Source organism: Pseudorasbora parva, chromosome 10 (assembly GCF_024679245.1).
Source record: "Pseudorasbora parva isolate DD20220531a chromosome 10, ASM2467924v1, whole genome shotgun sequence".
NCBI lineage: Eukaryota > Metazoa > Chordata > Actinopteri > Cypriniformes > Gobionidae > Pseudorasbora > Pseudorasbora parva.
Window position 1 is genome coordinate 32,024,442 of NC_090181.1, and position 16,464 is coordinate 32,040,905.

At 39.3% G+C, this 16,464-nt stretch overlaps 1 protein-coding gene across 1 annotated transcript in view; it reads left to right on the forward strand.

Moving 5' to 3' along the window:
• Window positions 1-16,464, forward strand: part of emilin1b (elastin microfibril interfacer 1b) — a 37,613-nt gene that overhangs the window by 17,966 nt on the left and 3,183 nt on the right. The window contains exons 2-7 of the mRNA XM_067455886.1: window positions 5,929-6,051; window positions 11,599-11,813; window positions 12,783-14,936; window positions 15,329-15,445; window positions 15,880-15,897; window positions 16,283-16,417. Of these exons, the coding sequence (XP_067311987.1) occupies window positions 5,929-6,051; window positions 11,599-11,813; window positions 12,783-14,936; window positions 15,329-15,445; window positions 15,880-15,897; window positions 16,283-16,417 (2,762 nt within the window). The remainder of the gene's footprint in view (window positions 1-5,928; window positions 6,052-11,598; window positions 11,814-12,782; window positions 14,937-15,328; window positions 15,446-15,879; window positions 15,898-16,282; window positions 16,418-16,464) is intronic.

The following is a 16,464-nucleotide window of genomic DNA, read 5'->3' on the forward strand; positions in this document are numbered from 1 at the left end:
ATCGTTGTCGTGTTGCTCTATGACTCTGTGTAAACATATCAGTATCAATCAGTAGGCCGGGCGGGAGAGGAGGCCTCATAGTTTCTAAATGGGTGGGGGACATCGTCTTGGCGCTAGATCCAGGATTATAGTTCATACAAGAACAGTTAAGGAATGAATTGAGGAATATATGAAGTGACACAAGTATATGAGACTTTCTGTGAAACGGGCCAAAACTGAAGGTGATCATATAGAGAAGCACTCATAGGGGGTTTGGAAAGTTATTGCATACTTGTATACACAAAAGTTTGGGATCATTAACACACACACACATATATATATATTGAAAAAATGTATACTTTTTCATAAGGATGGCTTTAAAAGTGACGATAAAGGTAATGCTTAAAAATGTAACAGATTGCATACTATGATTTATGAGCAAACTTTAGTAATAAAGACATGAGCAAGATATCCATCAGTGTACATAATGCAAGATACATATGATCATACATGTGTGAGTTTTCGATAGCTTGGTTTTGCTACGGTTATACATTTAAATTGACTTAAATGAGTTTCTTCCTGGTTAAATTGCTCCCTAGGTAATAAACTATTTCTGCAGTCCATTCTGCTCCATTGTTTTAGGTTTATTGGAGAAGGTCCAGGATGTGATATCATAGGGTCCTGGAGCCTGTTACACACATGTATATTCATTTATTAATTTATTTAAGACAAATTTATCAACACATAGAGGCCATATGCCATAGTTAAACTGTGCCAAATGTGCATTTGGACACATTTTTATGTCCATATTATGAATCGCTTGGGAGGTTTATCGATTTGAAAGAGCAAGAAGGCTTTCTTCGCAAGAAGGATATTCTTCGAATGAATGTTCCTCCAAATCGCTACATTCATCTGATGTCATTTCTGTCCTGGGAGAAGCAATTATGGCCTTTACTGAGGGAATGATCGCAGAGGACTTTTTTTCAGCAGTGTTGAGGAACAATTAGATGACTGTATCTTTATGCCAGATACCCCAAATGGATTATGTCACTTTTATGACAGATAATAAGAGAATAGTGAGCTTGTGTCCGAGACAAGGACAGAAACATAGAGATAGTATGTTCCAAATGCCATTTATACACTGTTGAAGGGCTCTACGTGAAGAGAATGATACGTTTTTGCATTTACTTTTACGCATTTGGCAGACACAAAGTAACTTCAGGTTTCATCTTGTTCCTGTAAACCCTGGGAATCGAACTCATGACCTTGGCATTGCTAGCACTATGCTCTGCTGTTTGAGTAACAGGAACGATTAAACGACAAATCCTCAACGCTCATACAGCGTTAAAGAAAAGTGTGAGATTAAAGATTGTAAGGGAGTCATTTTGCCATTTGTTATCATGTGACGGGAGTTTATGTAAGATCTTACGTGGTCCTTATTTTTAATGTTTTTAAGCAAACATCACACAGGGAGACCAATTCTAATGATTTGAATAAAACAACACAATCAGTGCTAACTTTGTTTTATAACGTGTGCAACAATCTGTTGCAGTGTGAGTTCATTATTTAGCTTTATATCATCTTCAATATTCTTCACAGTCTTATGTTTCACTTTTGAGTCTTTCACTGTGCTGCAATGACTTTTTAGATCCAAGTAGGTGACATAATCAAAACATCAGGATCACATTACTACATTACTGAAATGTGCTTCTGTTTTAGCATATTTCATTTATTTTGTCAGTTTTTAAGCCATGACGTTTCAACATGACTATATTTCTATTTTACTCTTACTAAACCCATTCATTTCAGTCGACAGTCATTTATTTTAGTAAAACAGAAATGATGTAATGGAAAAATTTTAAACCATCCTCATGATGTCGATTAATATCAATTTTGTATATTGGAATAAGCTCTCATTGGTTCAAAGGGAGGCTACACACACCAGGATACAAGCAAAGCTGCCAAATGCACTTTATTTTGTCCGCTTTTCTTGTCTTCTCTCATATTTTCCATTCTTTTTGGAGCAGAAACATGTTGAGAGTCTCTGTAAAGTCATGAGCTGCATGAGTGTTCGATGAAAGCGAGCCTGAAATGAAAATTCTGCATGACAAATCTGCTAAGAATGTGGATCATTCACGGCTGGCCGTAGCGGCCTGGAAATACTGTGGTCTGGTTCACTCCAATCAACAGTTGAAAAACAAATGATGGTGGGCTGAAGCAGCCTGGCAACTTTGCAAAATCTTTAAACCTAGAAAGCTCCTCATGTAAACAGCTAGCATTACATGTGATATTCTTATGAAGGTATTGTGCAATGAATTGCCCACCGCTTAGCACCATAAATGAGATACTGAAATCACTGAATTTTTTTTTAGTAGTGAAATACAATGAGAAATCACTTGGCAGATACTTTCTGTTGAAACTCGCTGTTTGGCTGGGACAAAGTCTTTTAAAAAAAGTCAATAGGCTTTTAGAATTAGCTATAGGGTGCTTTTATATCAGCACTTATTCACTTGCTCCTGAGCCCGTGAATACATATATTGTGTACACAAATTTGGTCACTGGTAAGTGATGGTAAAGGATGCTGACTCACTCCACATTGGGACACTGATGACTTTATTTCTGGTGACGTGACAACATCCTCATTGTACAACATCATTACTGGTATTTATGAACAATAGCAGAGCTGATATCTTTCTGAATTTACTTGTAATGGTACACTATGATAAAAAAAACTTTGCTTGTTACATATATGTGCAACATTGCAGCCGTATAATACAAACCTGATTCCGAAAAAAGTTGTGATTAAAAAGAGAATGAAATGATGTGGAAGTTTCAAATTTCAATATTTTATTCAGAATACAGCATAGATTACATATCAAATGTTTAAACTGAGAAAATGTATAATTTAAAAGAAAATAAGTTGATTTTAAATTTTAATGGCATCAACACATCTCATAGAAGTTGGGACAAGGCCCTGTTTACCACTGTGTGGCATCCCCTCTTCCTTTTTTAACAGTCTGCAAACGTCTGGGGACTGAGGAGACAAGTTGCTCAACTTTAGGGATAGGAATGTTGTCCCATTCTTGTCTAATACAGGCTTCTAGATGCTCAACGGTCTTAGGTCTTCTTTGTCGCATCTTCCTCTTTATGATGCGCCAAATGTTTTCTATGGGTGAAAGATCTGGACTGCAGACTGGCCATTTCAGTACCCGGATCCTTCTTCTACACAGCCATGATGTTGTAATTGATGCAGTATGTGGTCTGGCATTGTCATGTTGGAAAATGCAAGGTCTTCCCTGAAAGAGAGGAAATCTGGATGGAAGCATATGTTGTTCTAGAACTTGGATATACCTTTCAGCATTGATGGTGCCTTTCCGGATGTGTAAGCTGCCCATGCACTCATGCGACCCAATACCATCAGAGATGCAGGCTTCTGAACTGAGCACTGATAACAACTTGAGTTGTCCTTATCCTCTTTAGTCCGGATGACATGGCATCCCAGTTTTCCAAAAGAACTCAACATTTTTATTCGTCTGACCACAGACAAGTTTTCCACTTTGCCACAGTCCATTTTAAATGAGCCTGCACTTCTGGATCATGTTTAGATATGGCTTCTTTTTTGACCTATAGAGTTTTAGCTGATAACGGCGAATGGCAAGGTGGATTGTGTTCACAAGAATGTTTTCTGGAAGTATTCCTGAGCCCATGTTGTGATTTCCATTACAGTAGCATTCCTGTATGTGATACATACAGTGCTGTCTAAGGGCATCCAGTATGGTTTTCTGGCCTTGACCCTTACGCTCAGAGATTGTTCCAGATTCTTTGAATCTTTGGATGATATTATACACTGTAGATGACAATAACTTTTAATAATTTTAATAATTATTAATAATAATAATTAATAATTAATAATAATTTTTCTCTGAGAAAATCCTTTTTAATATTACTATTTTTCACCCAGCATTATGGGAATTGGTGATCCTCTGCCCATCTTGACTTCTGAGAGACACTGCCACTCTGAGAGGCTCTTTTTATACCCAATCATGTTGCCAATTGACCTAATAAGTTGCAAATTAGTCCTCCAGCTGTTCCTTATATGTACATTTAGCATTTCCAGACTCTTATTTCTACATGGGTTAAACTTTTTTTGGAATGTGTAGCTCTCATGAAATCCAAAATGTGCCAATATTTGGCATGACATTTCAAAATGTCTTACTTTTAACATTTGATATGTTATCTATATTCTCTTCAAACATTTCAGTACACTGGATTCTACGATTGAGACACCCCTAAAAATGTCAGAATCCCTGATCGGTGCCCTGATTACTGAACTAGCGAGCTGATTGAGGTGCACCCCTAGTTATTTACAGATGCTATTATGGTAGTTTTCTTAATCTAGAGAGCATTTGATTGGAAGAAAATCTGTGTTGTTTAACACAACTCATGAATATTTATGACCTGTTTTTTCTTTGTGTATATATATTCAAAGTTAATTGTGTCAATGTTTAGGAGCATATATGATCTCAAAGCAAACAGATATGGACTAAAAGCCACAAAACTGTCATTTTGTTCTTTGAAATGTGATTCAGATTTGTACTTGTTGGTCAAAACACTGCATTTTCTCTTGTAATTCATTCTAAACATCCTTTCATTTAGCTAGCACAGATTATTTCGTGATGTCATTACTCTGATCTAGCACCATCTGTGTTTAATATCGAAGGCCAAAACATGAAATTGTGCTGGCAATATGTGCAAATGTCCCGAGCAGCTGTGGAGGCAGGAAATCCACCATAGGTCAATGATGAACCATGCACAATCAAAGCAGGAGTCAGGTGGTAATGGTCAAATGCATCAACATGTCTTGGGAAAATTAAGTGTTTTTTCCATGACAAGCCACTTGTTGGGTAACTTCCTTTTATTACATAATGCATTTGCAAATGGGATAGGTCATCTGTTAAATACATTGCTTTGCAATGACCTGTTATGTTTAACTGTCAAACTGTTAAAAGGTAGGATGGATTATATTAATAGATAGTTAATGCACTATTAAATATAGTAATTTAAGTGTAAATTAAGAAAATATGTATGATTATATTTTATTATAATCTCATTTAAGTCAAAAAATATGTGTTTTTTTTTTCCCTTGTAGAGTGAAATACCAAAACTTTTGAATGGGGCCACTTTTGGTATAACCCATACTGAGTTTAATCCTAATGAGAAGAAATTATATTCATTGCAACTGCCCTCATGGTTGTCTGGTTTTATATGATTCAGATGCATTGGAAATCACATGTTTAGATAGCCTTTGGGAAGAAACTGTTTTTTTTTTCTCTCTTTCTTATGAGACACACAGCATGCGTCCAATCTTTATTGCAACTGTCTGAGGGTGTAACTTAAGCTTAATTCATGAGGGCTTAGCGAATAACCACACAAGAAAAACTGCTTCTGCATTACACACAGCAGACAATCACATAGTTTGTTGCCCTTACTAGTAGACTAAAACAAAACAGGGATGAAACCAAAGATGAGATAAGTGATGCAACCCGCTTTTACTGTAGTCAGCGTGAAGCCCAACAGATGTTTGAATTCCCATTGCATGCAGCAGATAGATGGTAACTGCTTGATTCCTGAGCTTGTTGACATTGGTGTGAGGGACAGTGTCCACTAAGAGATGTGAGAGACTATTTATTTGCAGATTTATACTAATTTATGAGGCCAGAGGACATAAGGACCACTCAGACTGGGGGAATCACTGTAAATCTAACACATGCGCTTTGAGCTTACATAAGTGGAAATGTGCTTTACATTTGCTACTATCTTTGAAGACCTCCACTAGTTCATGTTTTAAATGGAGGACAGCTGTGAGTCGCAGTTGTGGAATTTTTCATATTTAATTTTTCAAGTTCCATTCCTTCAAGAATACTAACTATATGTATTTTTTTCTTACAGAAACTGGTGTGCGTATGTGGTGACCAAGACAGTGAGCTGTGTTGTGGAAGATGGAGTAGAGACTTACGTGAAGCCTGACTATCAGCCATGTTCATGGGGCATTCAGTGCACCCGTGTTGTAGCGTAAGTATGTCCTTTTTTCACAAATAGCTTGTTTTGGTTTTGTTTTTATGTTCCCGTTTTGCTTGGCTGATTTGCGAGTTAGTTTCCATGGTTCTTAATTAGTTGTTCTGTTTCAGTTAATCATCCCCAGTGCTTTTAAGCCCTCAATTCCTTGTGTTCCATTGTCCGATCTTGTTGATGTTAAAGGGGTCATGAACTGGCTTTTACATTTTTATTATACTGTTGTCTGAGGTCGACTTAAAAAAAAATGTGTTCAGTTTTTACATTCAAAAACATCATAACAAGCCTCTCTAATGTCGCACTGAAGACTTAAAAAACTACTGCTATGATTGGATAAGCTTTGCATATTATAATGAGCTCTGGCTCATTCGTGAGTACACGTGAGGACTTGTTTTGAAAGCGCATGGAATGAAGCAACCGGAATGAGGATTCACCCACAGTGCTCGCAAACAAATACAATGTTTTATCTCTTATCCACCCGCAATTAATTTTAATGTAATTTTTTATTACTTGGCCTGCCCAATCGGTGGATATAACCACAAACCGTGTAGTTGATTTTTCAATTCATGACAGCTTTAAGTAGTTGTTTTAAATCTTTTTTTTCCTGCAAACTTCTGTGTTTTCTGTTGGTGGATTAATATAGACTGTTTTGATTCAAAACTGCTTTGTATACAACGACCACTCCGACAGAAGACCAGACCGAAATATGGATTTACCGACAGTACACCTGCTTTATTTGGACAGGAGCAGCAGTTCCTCAAGGTCAATGTCTCTTGTGCCTCCAGAGTTTCCGCCCATCATCTCTCACCTGCCTCCTCTTCTATAGTCAGCCAGTCCATTAGCCCCGCCTCCCGTGGTTCCCTTCAGCCCCTAGACTTCTCACATACTGTCAAACTGTGTTGCTTTACCTTGAGTCTGCAGATCTCCAGCATTCGCCTAGACAAGAGGAGCCCCCGGCCTCTCCAGCTGCTGATCCTGTCTCTCCACTGTGGCCTGTTGACCTATCTACTCCACCTTGGCTCTTGGCTCCCTCAGTTCCACCAGAGACCATTGTCCCTGCGACTCCAAAGGGCTCCCTTGTCCCTCTCCCTTGTTTTGATCACATTGATGAGCCATCACTCTGCCTGTGCCATGGACTTTAAGCAGTCTGCTGCGCTCCGTTTCTCCACCTCTTTGGCTCCGTTTAGCTCTACCTTCCTTTTGGCTCTGCCTGGGTCCTCTGTCCCACTGGCTCTGCCTCATTTGTCAGGCACCCTGGCTCCACCTTGGACACTTGTTGCTGCGGCTTCACCTTGGCCTTGGCTTAAGGACCATCTTCATCTCCTGGTCCCATCTGCTCACTGTCTGCGTCCAGGGCTCCACTTCCATCGGCCTCATCTCCATCAGTCATTCCCCTGGTGTCATCAGCCTAGTCTCTACCATGGCTATAGACTGTAAAAAAATATGGACGTAGTGTCCGTGACGTCACCTATAGGATTCTGATGTGCAGTTATGAAGCATCAAGTAAAGATGCTGGATAATAGAAAATGGGCAAAGAGGTGGGACATGGGCGGACCTGAGGTGTCAAGATGACAAAGAGACAGCTGATAAATAGCTATCCACCTGTCAATCAAAGTGGCCACACCCTTAATTATGCAGAACTTAAAGGCTTTATATAATGTAAACGAATGAGTTTAAAATATTTACCCCCTCACCGTTTTCTTGAAGGGCACAATTAACCGTATAAACCAAAACGACAATTTGTACCAGGCTGTAAACCATAAACCATTAAAAAAAATATGGACGTAGGTGCCCGTCCAGGAGAGGGGTATTATGTCACGTAAAGCTTGTTTGGGTTTAGTTTTCTCTGTGTTCTGTTCCTGATTTGCCTGCCTTATTTGGGAGTTTCCATGGATCTTAAAGGGGGGGGTGAAACACTCAGTTTCAGTCAATCTCATGTCAATCTTGAGTACCTATAGAGTAGTATTTCATCCTTCATATCTCCGAAAAGTCTTTAGTTTTATCATATTTATAAAAGAAATATAGGCTGTACCGAGTCTTTCCGGAAAAAAACGAGCGCCTGGAGGCGTATCGTGTGGGCGGAGCTATAGAATGACAAGCGCGCAAAGCGGTGACGTCCTCAAGCGTGGACAAACCCATCGCTATCTCAGCTAATACAGATAATGATCCAGAATCAAATCTGAGGGAGAAATAAATTGAACAGGAGAAACGGCAACATCAGGACGTCCGTCTCTGTGGTATGTAAGTTACTGTATTTAATGGCCTCTCCACATTTCTGTGTGTTTACTCGCAGTGTATGAGGACATGATTCGGTTTATGGACTATTGTATGCGACTAGACCTTACAAGTAGCAAGCAAAACGGTTTTGCACGTCAGAATACTGTAACGTTATACAACAGAGAACAACAATGGAGTAACCGTTAGCGCATTTGAATGACGAAGCACGCGATCGTGTCGTTTACTGATGTTTAATCATGCGTCCGTAGCCAAAAGCAGAGACATTTGAAGCAGTTTAAGTTAACTCACCGGCTGCTTCCAAAGCAGGACCGAAGCTTTATCGCTGGGACTGCTCCGTCAAAAACACACTTCTTTGGTATGATTTGGTGAAGTCCTGACAGCAGTGGCGTGTAAATCAATTTTGAGACGCAACTGAAACGATGTTGTGAAGCTTCCCGTCATTTCTGCGTTCAAATCGGTTCAAATGCAGCGCTGCCTTCCCGGAATGCTGTGCTGAAGCGTTGAAGTCGCTCGATGTCACCCATAGGAATAAAGAGAAGCGCGGCGCCACATAAGTGTTCACGGACGACTGGATCTGCATCTGAGAGACTGTTTACGCCGTGCATTTCCTCTCTCTCGCTCTAGTCACGCGCGCGCGCACCCTACCCGGAGAAGAGCCCGTACGGCCCATACAAGGACCTTCCGCTCTTATTAACGTCAAGTAGACGCATACTCGAAAAAAACTCTCCGAAACTTGTGAGAAACCGGAAGGAGTATTTTTGACACAGAAATACTCCATCAAACGTCCAACATTAGTTTTTGAAACTTTGTCTATGTTTAGGATGGGAATCCAAGTCTTTAACAGTGTATAAAGCTCAGTATGCATGAAACAGCATTTCACCCCCCCTTTAATTAGTTACCACCTGTTCTGTTTCAGTTATTCATCCCCAGTGTATTTACTCTGTGTTCCATTGTCCGGTCTCGTTGATGTAAAGTAGTTGTTTTAAGTTGTTTCTCCTTCAAACTAGTAAAGTTTTGATTCTACTTCTTCCTCAAGTGCTTTGTATACAATTTTGTATGCAATGTTGTATACAACATATATTCAGTATATATTTTCTCAATAGAATTTTACTAATTTGTGTTCCTGTTAAAGCATTAAGCCCAAAAGATGTATTTTTCCAAACAAGTAATTTGTTGCTTCATAAATTCATATTAGCTATGTTTTGGGACATGGTAGAAGTTTTCTAGCTGGTCCAAAAATTATAAATGATATTTACTGCGTTTCAATACAACTTTCGATTACAAATTTGAAAGGTTAAAGTGATTTTAAGCAACTATGCATTCGTTTATAGAGAGCTTATGACCTACTAGCTTTGTTCTGGCTTAAGAACAAATGGTGCAATCAAATTAAGTACAGTGTTAGTTACAAACTAGCTAGTCGTTACTAAGCCTCTATGTGTGGCCTTTTAAGTAAGTTTAAGAACCTATGTACAGCAGTTCCAACCCTATCCTAGGGTTTACAGTATGATGTAACTTGCTATTGTAGGCAGCAAAATAAATAGTCTGCTTTCGCATGTGCCGTGAAACGGGCCCAAAAGTTGTGTACCATTTTTGTATATTATTTAGCTTAATGCTAGTTGTATATTACTTTACCATGTCGCCATAGTACATTTGTGTTATGAATCTATTTGTAGATATAAACATGCGCCTATCGGACTTCAAATCAGTCAGAGAATTTAAACTGAAAGCAAATCTGTTTTTCTGGCCTTTATTTAGTGCACTTTAAATAAGTGGAACCATTATGTACTACATCAGCTAACTTAAGACAGGAAACAGATGTTAAAAGCTATCACATCATCATAACATTCATAGACACCAGCATATATACCACAATACATTTTACTGGAAATCTGAGTCATTAAAACATGAGAAATACTAAAAACATTGTGTTTACATAGTTAACCTAATGTCAACAAATGGAGAGATAAACAGAATGTGGTTTGAGGAGGCCAGGATTAGAAAGTTAGTGCAGTTGCGAGGTGGTTTCCAGTTGTTGGCAACGTACTGAACTCCAGCTGGAAAAGCTTAATCCAACGCCTTTAGATTCAGTACACACACACACACACAAACACACACACACACACACACACACACACACACACACACACACACACACACACACACACACACACACACACACACACACACACACACACACACACACACTAATATGTATGGAATGAGGTGGCATGCCATTCCAAACTCTACAACCAGTGCACCACAGGAATTAGGCTTAAAACCTACTAAAATACCACCACTTATTTTTGCACTCACTCTGTAGAGTACGGTGACCCCTTTTTCTCCTCGTTTTCTTCTCACGGGGGTCATGGAACAAACAGAGCATGGAGACAAGAATTCAGTGGCTTAAGAACTATATCCAAAAGTCATGGGAAAAAAAAGAAATGCTGAAATGGTTTCCTATTCCACCTTTTTAGGGTGCTATTGTACAGGTTCAAGGCTAACTGTATTACTTAACATTTTAGTTTATTTGAATGACACAACTTCAGACCTAGACAACTGGTCAGAATTATGATGTAAATAAAATGGCTCTAATGAGATGGTCTTACCATACCATACCAGAATTCTCAATAAGAGATGTTTTCAAAACCCTTAACCCTTAAGTATTACACTTCCGCAAGTCAATGTATTGTTTTTGGATGATAAAACATACAAAAAGATCATATAGCTTAAAGGAGTGGTTCAAGTCATATCTAAGGATGTGCACTGTTTCTACCATTGTTACCCACCCAACCCTTCATTGAACAAGACGTTTATACAGCTGGCCAGCATATGTCTGTGCAGCAACTAGCTGAAGTCATATGAATGCACGGAGACGTAATTTTGAAACATATATGGTATGTCTTCCTCCATTCTTAGGCCAACAACTGTATGCACTCCAGGCTGTATTTTTCAAGTGAATGTCTGTATGTGTGGGTCTCGCTCTAACAGCGATAGGCAGAAACTAATTTTTTAAGTAGAGTCTTGTAACACAACATCCCAGAAGGGATCAGTTTGTTTAAAGTGAGAGGTCTGTTTAATGTGGAATATAAATATACAAAATTGTAACTTGTAAGGTAATGCATGTACTAAGAATGGATAGATTTTATCATTTTAGATTGCATTGATTGTATTTTTGTATTCATGTATTTCACAATTCAAAATAAACATTGCTAGTCAGGAAATACTGAGACATGGCTATTTTTTTTTTTAATACAGTGTCCAAACTAGAAAATATCAAGCGTATTTATATGGTGTCTATGTGTCTTACAGGTACAGAACCTACATGAGGCCCAGATACAAAGTGGCTTACAAAATGGTAACAGAAATGGAGTGGAAGTGCTGCCATGGATTCAGTGGAGAAGACTGTAATGATGGACCAAACGGGGGATCTGATACTCAGATCTCAACAAGCAGACCTTGGCCTAGACCTTCACAACCGGGACAAACTGGAACTGGTACTGGCCATGGACAGAGTGGAGGGAATGGTAAATGAATGATTTATCGAACAAATGGTGTTTTTACATGGAGCATTGTATTCTGATTAGGGTTGGTTTAAAAGTCCAATCTGAATGAAAAATGCTCCATGTAAACACCTCAATCAGAAAAAAATAAAAGTTTTTCAGTAAAACTTTATTTTGATGGTCCCTTTTGAACATTCTGTTGACTATGAGTAACTTTGCAACTACATCTCATCTTATTCTAACCCTACAAGTCTACTAATACTTTAATAATAGGAGAGTTAGTTGACATGTAGGTGCAGTGTTACTTACTGTATAGTCAGTATGTGTCAGAATGTGTCGAAGGGACCATCAAAATAAAGTGAAACCGAAATTTCCATTGGTTTGGGATAAACCTTTTCTAATCCATTCAATAGGATTGATGCAATGAGGTAGAAATGGCATAATGACATATGACGCACCGAATCTCGTCAAACGACGATATAAAAAATTACTGTTTTGTCAAATAAAAAATTCTCTTTTCACTTACCGTCACATAAGCACATAAGTGCTTTCTTCGGACTCTCATCTACAGACAAGCCGTTGTAGGTGGGGGAAGGGACGTTTTACCACTTGATTATATAAGCATCATAGCACAAAGCTGTGCTCATTATTCCTTAATTTGGACTCGAAATAGATAAATATTAGGTCTGCTTTTTAAAACAAAGAAAAGGAGGATGGTTAATATGCACTTACAGTGGGATATTCGTATAGTGTGTGCATGCCAAAAGATTTTGAAGCTTGTGACATAAACATGCACAGCAACCCGATCACTTTATTTAACATTCATGTAAAAACGAATTCAGTTTCATGGAATAAAAATGTCCATATAAATGTGGTTTGTTACTTCTGTATCTGCATCTTTCACACTTGCAAAACATCCAAATATAACTGAGGCTTTATGAAAATCCTCTAAAATGTTAAAATGTCTAAAAATTGTGTTTAATCTTTGCCTAGGGAGAGGTGACAATGACAAGATGAAACAACTGGAGGACAAAATCCAGAGGTTGACCAAAGACCTAAATGACCTGCAGTCAACGCTGCGTGGAATGAACGAGAAATTTCAAGAGGAAATGCGCAAACCCGGTTTTAATGGTGGCAAAACACCAGCTGACGCAGCCCAGCCTGAAATGAAAGAGACTATCCATAACATTCAGACCAAGCTTGATCAGTTGGACAACCGTACTCAAGCTCATGACAAGACTCTAGTCAGTATCAATAACCACCTTGTCAATGGACAGGGTGGAAGCAATGATCTAGACATTGGGGGAGTAGGAGGAAACAAGTTCAACACCTTGAAAGAGGAAATCCTCAGAGAGCTTGAACGCAGAGTGTCGCTTTCTTGCTCTGCCTGTCAGGCTGGAGTAGAAGACCTAAGACGGCAACAGCAACAAGATCGGGAGAAGATCTTGGCTCTGGAAAAGCAGATTAATGCCATGGACCAGCGTCACCGCCAGACTCTTGCTGGTTTGCGCCAAGACCTCAGCCGGTCTCAAGGCTGCTGTGACACCGTGACGGACCTCAGAGGACGACTTAATGACATGGACAGGAAGATAAGCTCTACATCGGAAGGGTATTACAAGATTCAGGATCGTCTGAACAGGGAACTAGGAGGAACTGGAGGTGGTGGGAGTTTTGGAGGAGGAACCGGCGGCCAAGGACAAGTTCCTATAATGCCAGAAGATTTTTTCAATGATCATCTAAAGGAGCTGGAGAGACGGCTCAACAACACTGTCCAGAGGGCAGAGGAAAACTGTGCTTATATGGAGACTAATGTACAGGACTTGTTACAGCAGGAACTCAGAAATCTTCGCAATGAATTCAATAATCGTATTCTTGACCAGAAATACAGAATAAATGACATGGACCGTGATATAGGAATCGTTAAAGAAACTGTATTTGATCTTGATAAGCGCCTGTCTCGCCTCGAGAATACAACATTGTTTTTAGACAGGAGGTTAAGCGAATGCTCTGGATGCTCAGGCTCAAGTTCTGGTTCAAGACCGGGCAGTAGTGGTGGTTCGAGCCCTGGCGACACAGTGAAGTCTTTGGAGTGGCGAGTCGTTGCAAATGAAGACGAGATCAAGAGGTTTGACACACGACTCAAGGACCTCTCTGTGTCCGGTGACTCTCTTGAGGATAAGGTCATCAACCTCAGCCATGACGTTCGCAAGATCAAAGCTCTAACTGGAGACAATGGGGAACACTTCAAGAGGATTGTAATGGAGATTGAGAACTGTGATGTGTGCAGCACAGTGGAAGATGATCTGAAGAAACTCAAGAACATCACAAGCCATGCCATGGACAGATGGCAGAAGGAAATTAACTACATTAAAGGGAAATCTGACTCTGGTCCGACGGGTTGTGTGGACGTGTGTTCTGGTTTACAGGACGAGATGGATCAGTTGAGAAAGGAGGTACAGAAATGCAGTGGCCAATGCAAGATCACCCTGAATACTCCTACAGGAACGGAATCAGAAACAGGTCACCTGGATGACCCACAAAAACCACTGGATGGACACAGTGTCATCAGCAGTAATACCGGTGACCTCAGGTCAATCCAGGGAGAACTGTCTGAGGTCATCTTAACCTTCAGCTCCATCAATGACACACTAAAAGGTCTGGAGCATGTGGTCCAGAAACATGACAGCGTTATCACCGACCTTGGAAACACCAAAGACAAAATCATTTCTGAAATTGACAAGATCCAGCAGGAAATGACCGAGCATATAGAAGATAGTAGGGTACGCTTTGATAACGTTGATCAAGACTTACGCCGCTTTGGGAACAACTTTGTGGTTGAGATGGGTGACTGCAAGAGGACTGGTGATGGTCTGGATAAGAGGCTTTCTAAACTCGAAGTAGTTTGTGGCCGGTTTGACTCTGTCACAGATAATATCCAGAAGATCAAAGAAGGCCTGAACAAACACGTGTCTAACCTGTGGAACTGTGTCAGTGGGCTAAACAACACAGTGATTTCACACAGCGGGTTTATTGAGATCCTCCAGAACACACATCTGGATGATATCCACGGCAAGATCAAGAGACTCAACTCCTCAATGGTCCATGTTCTCAAGGAGTTCCAGAGCTTTACTGAGAATGACTTAACAGGTCTGACTTTTATTTGATAATAACTTAAAAGACATGTTAAGATTAATTACAATTCGACACCATCTAAGAAAATATTCAAAATTTCCAGCATCAACTGACATAGCTCCTGCTTTTTAATGGATAATATTAGGGTTGTGCATTATTCAGAATTTAACAGAAATGGATTTCAGTTCATTTTACGCAGAATGCATTACTTTGTGTTGAAAGTCTTTGAATTGCATTTTAGTAAAATTAATTTCATGGCATTCAAATTTAAATCCCAATTCATCTTCAGCGGGGTGAGGCCAATTCAATTTAAACTCATAATTTGAAAGTGGGACAATTCTTGAATTTTGCACAATCCTGATTGATATGGAAAGAGAAAACCTCTTCTAAATTACTTCTGATTATAGGTTTACCAGGACCACCAGGTCCTCAGGGAGAACCAGGGCTCCCTGGTCCACAGGGGCCTCCAGGTAATGATGGACCACCAGGTATTCAGGGATTACCAGGGCCAAAAGGACCTCCTGGTGAGAAATGTTTTATTTTTGTTTGTCCATTTTTTTTTTTTATTATTTTTACGCAGGAAAGGATTCAGAACAATCAGGCCTGACTTAGTATAAAACTGGTTTTCAGCAGGTTCCTGCTCTGCAGAACATAAATAACACGCACACAACAAACTCCAAGACAAGACAACAACAAACACACCATTCATTTGTGTCATGTGGACAATAACCCAAAAATGTTATATCATACTTTTTTTTTTTACTTATTTGGAGGTTCGCTAAATACTGTATTTTTATTATATGGAAAGCAGAACCACAGATTTGTATGTGTGATCTTTGTTTATAAGATTAGAATGACATGAGGATGAGTACATTTAAAACTTTGGGTGAACTACACACATTTCATATTATATGACACCTGCACGTGACTCACATTTTGCTTTTTTGTCCTATTTTAGGTCTCAGAGGAGAGCGAGGTATGTATTCAGTTTGGTTTTAATTTTTGTAGCAGTCATATCTTAGTCAAACAATGAGGTTATTTTAATGTGTGCTAATCAATGTCAGGAATGAAGGCAAGAATTCACTGAGATATGTGTTAAGTGTCTGTTTGTATGAGAGTCAGGGATTTTTTTTTTCAATCTTGAGTTGCAGCATGTGTTCAGTTGTTATTGTCAGTACTGGGTCAGTAGTTGAGCCAAAGGTCAGCAGCTGATCACTAAAACTGGTTGTGTAAAGCTAAAGTCAATCTTAGACGGAGAATATGGGGATAAATTTAGAGCTTGGAATCGTTGACGTCAACAATTTGAAAATGCATTTTAGGGCTTCCTATAAAAAAACATACTGTTGTTTGTCTTCTTTCAGGTATGGCTGGTGCAGATGCCACAATACCACATCTGTCCTTCTCAGCAGCTCTCACAAATCCCATGGTTACCTCTGGAACGATTATTTTTGATAAGATCTTTGTAAATGAAGGAGACTTTTATAATCCACGAACAGGTAATCTGTGCACTGCCTATAAACAGTCTATTTGCATGTATACTTTT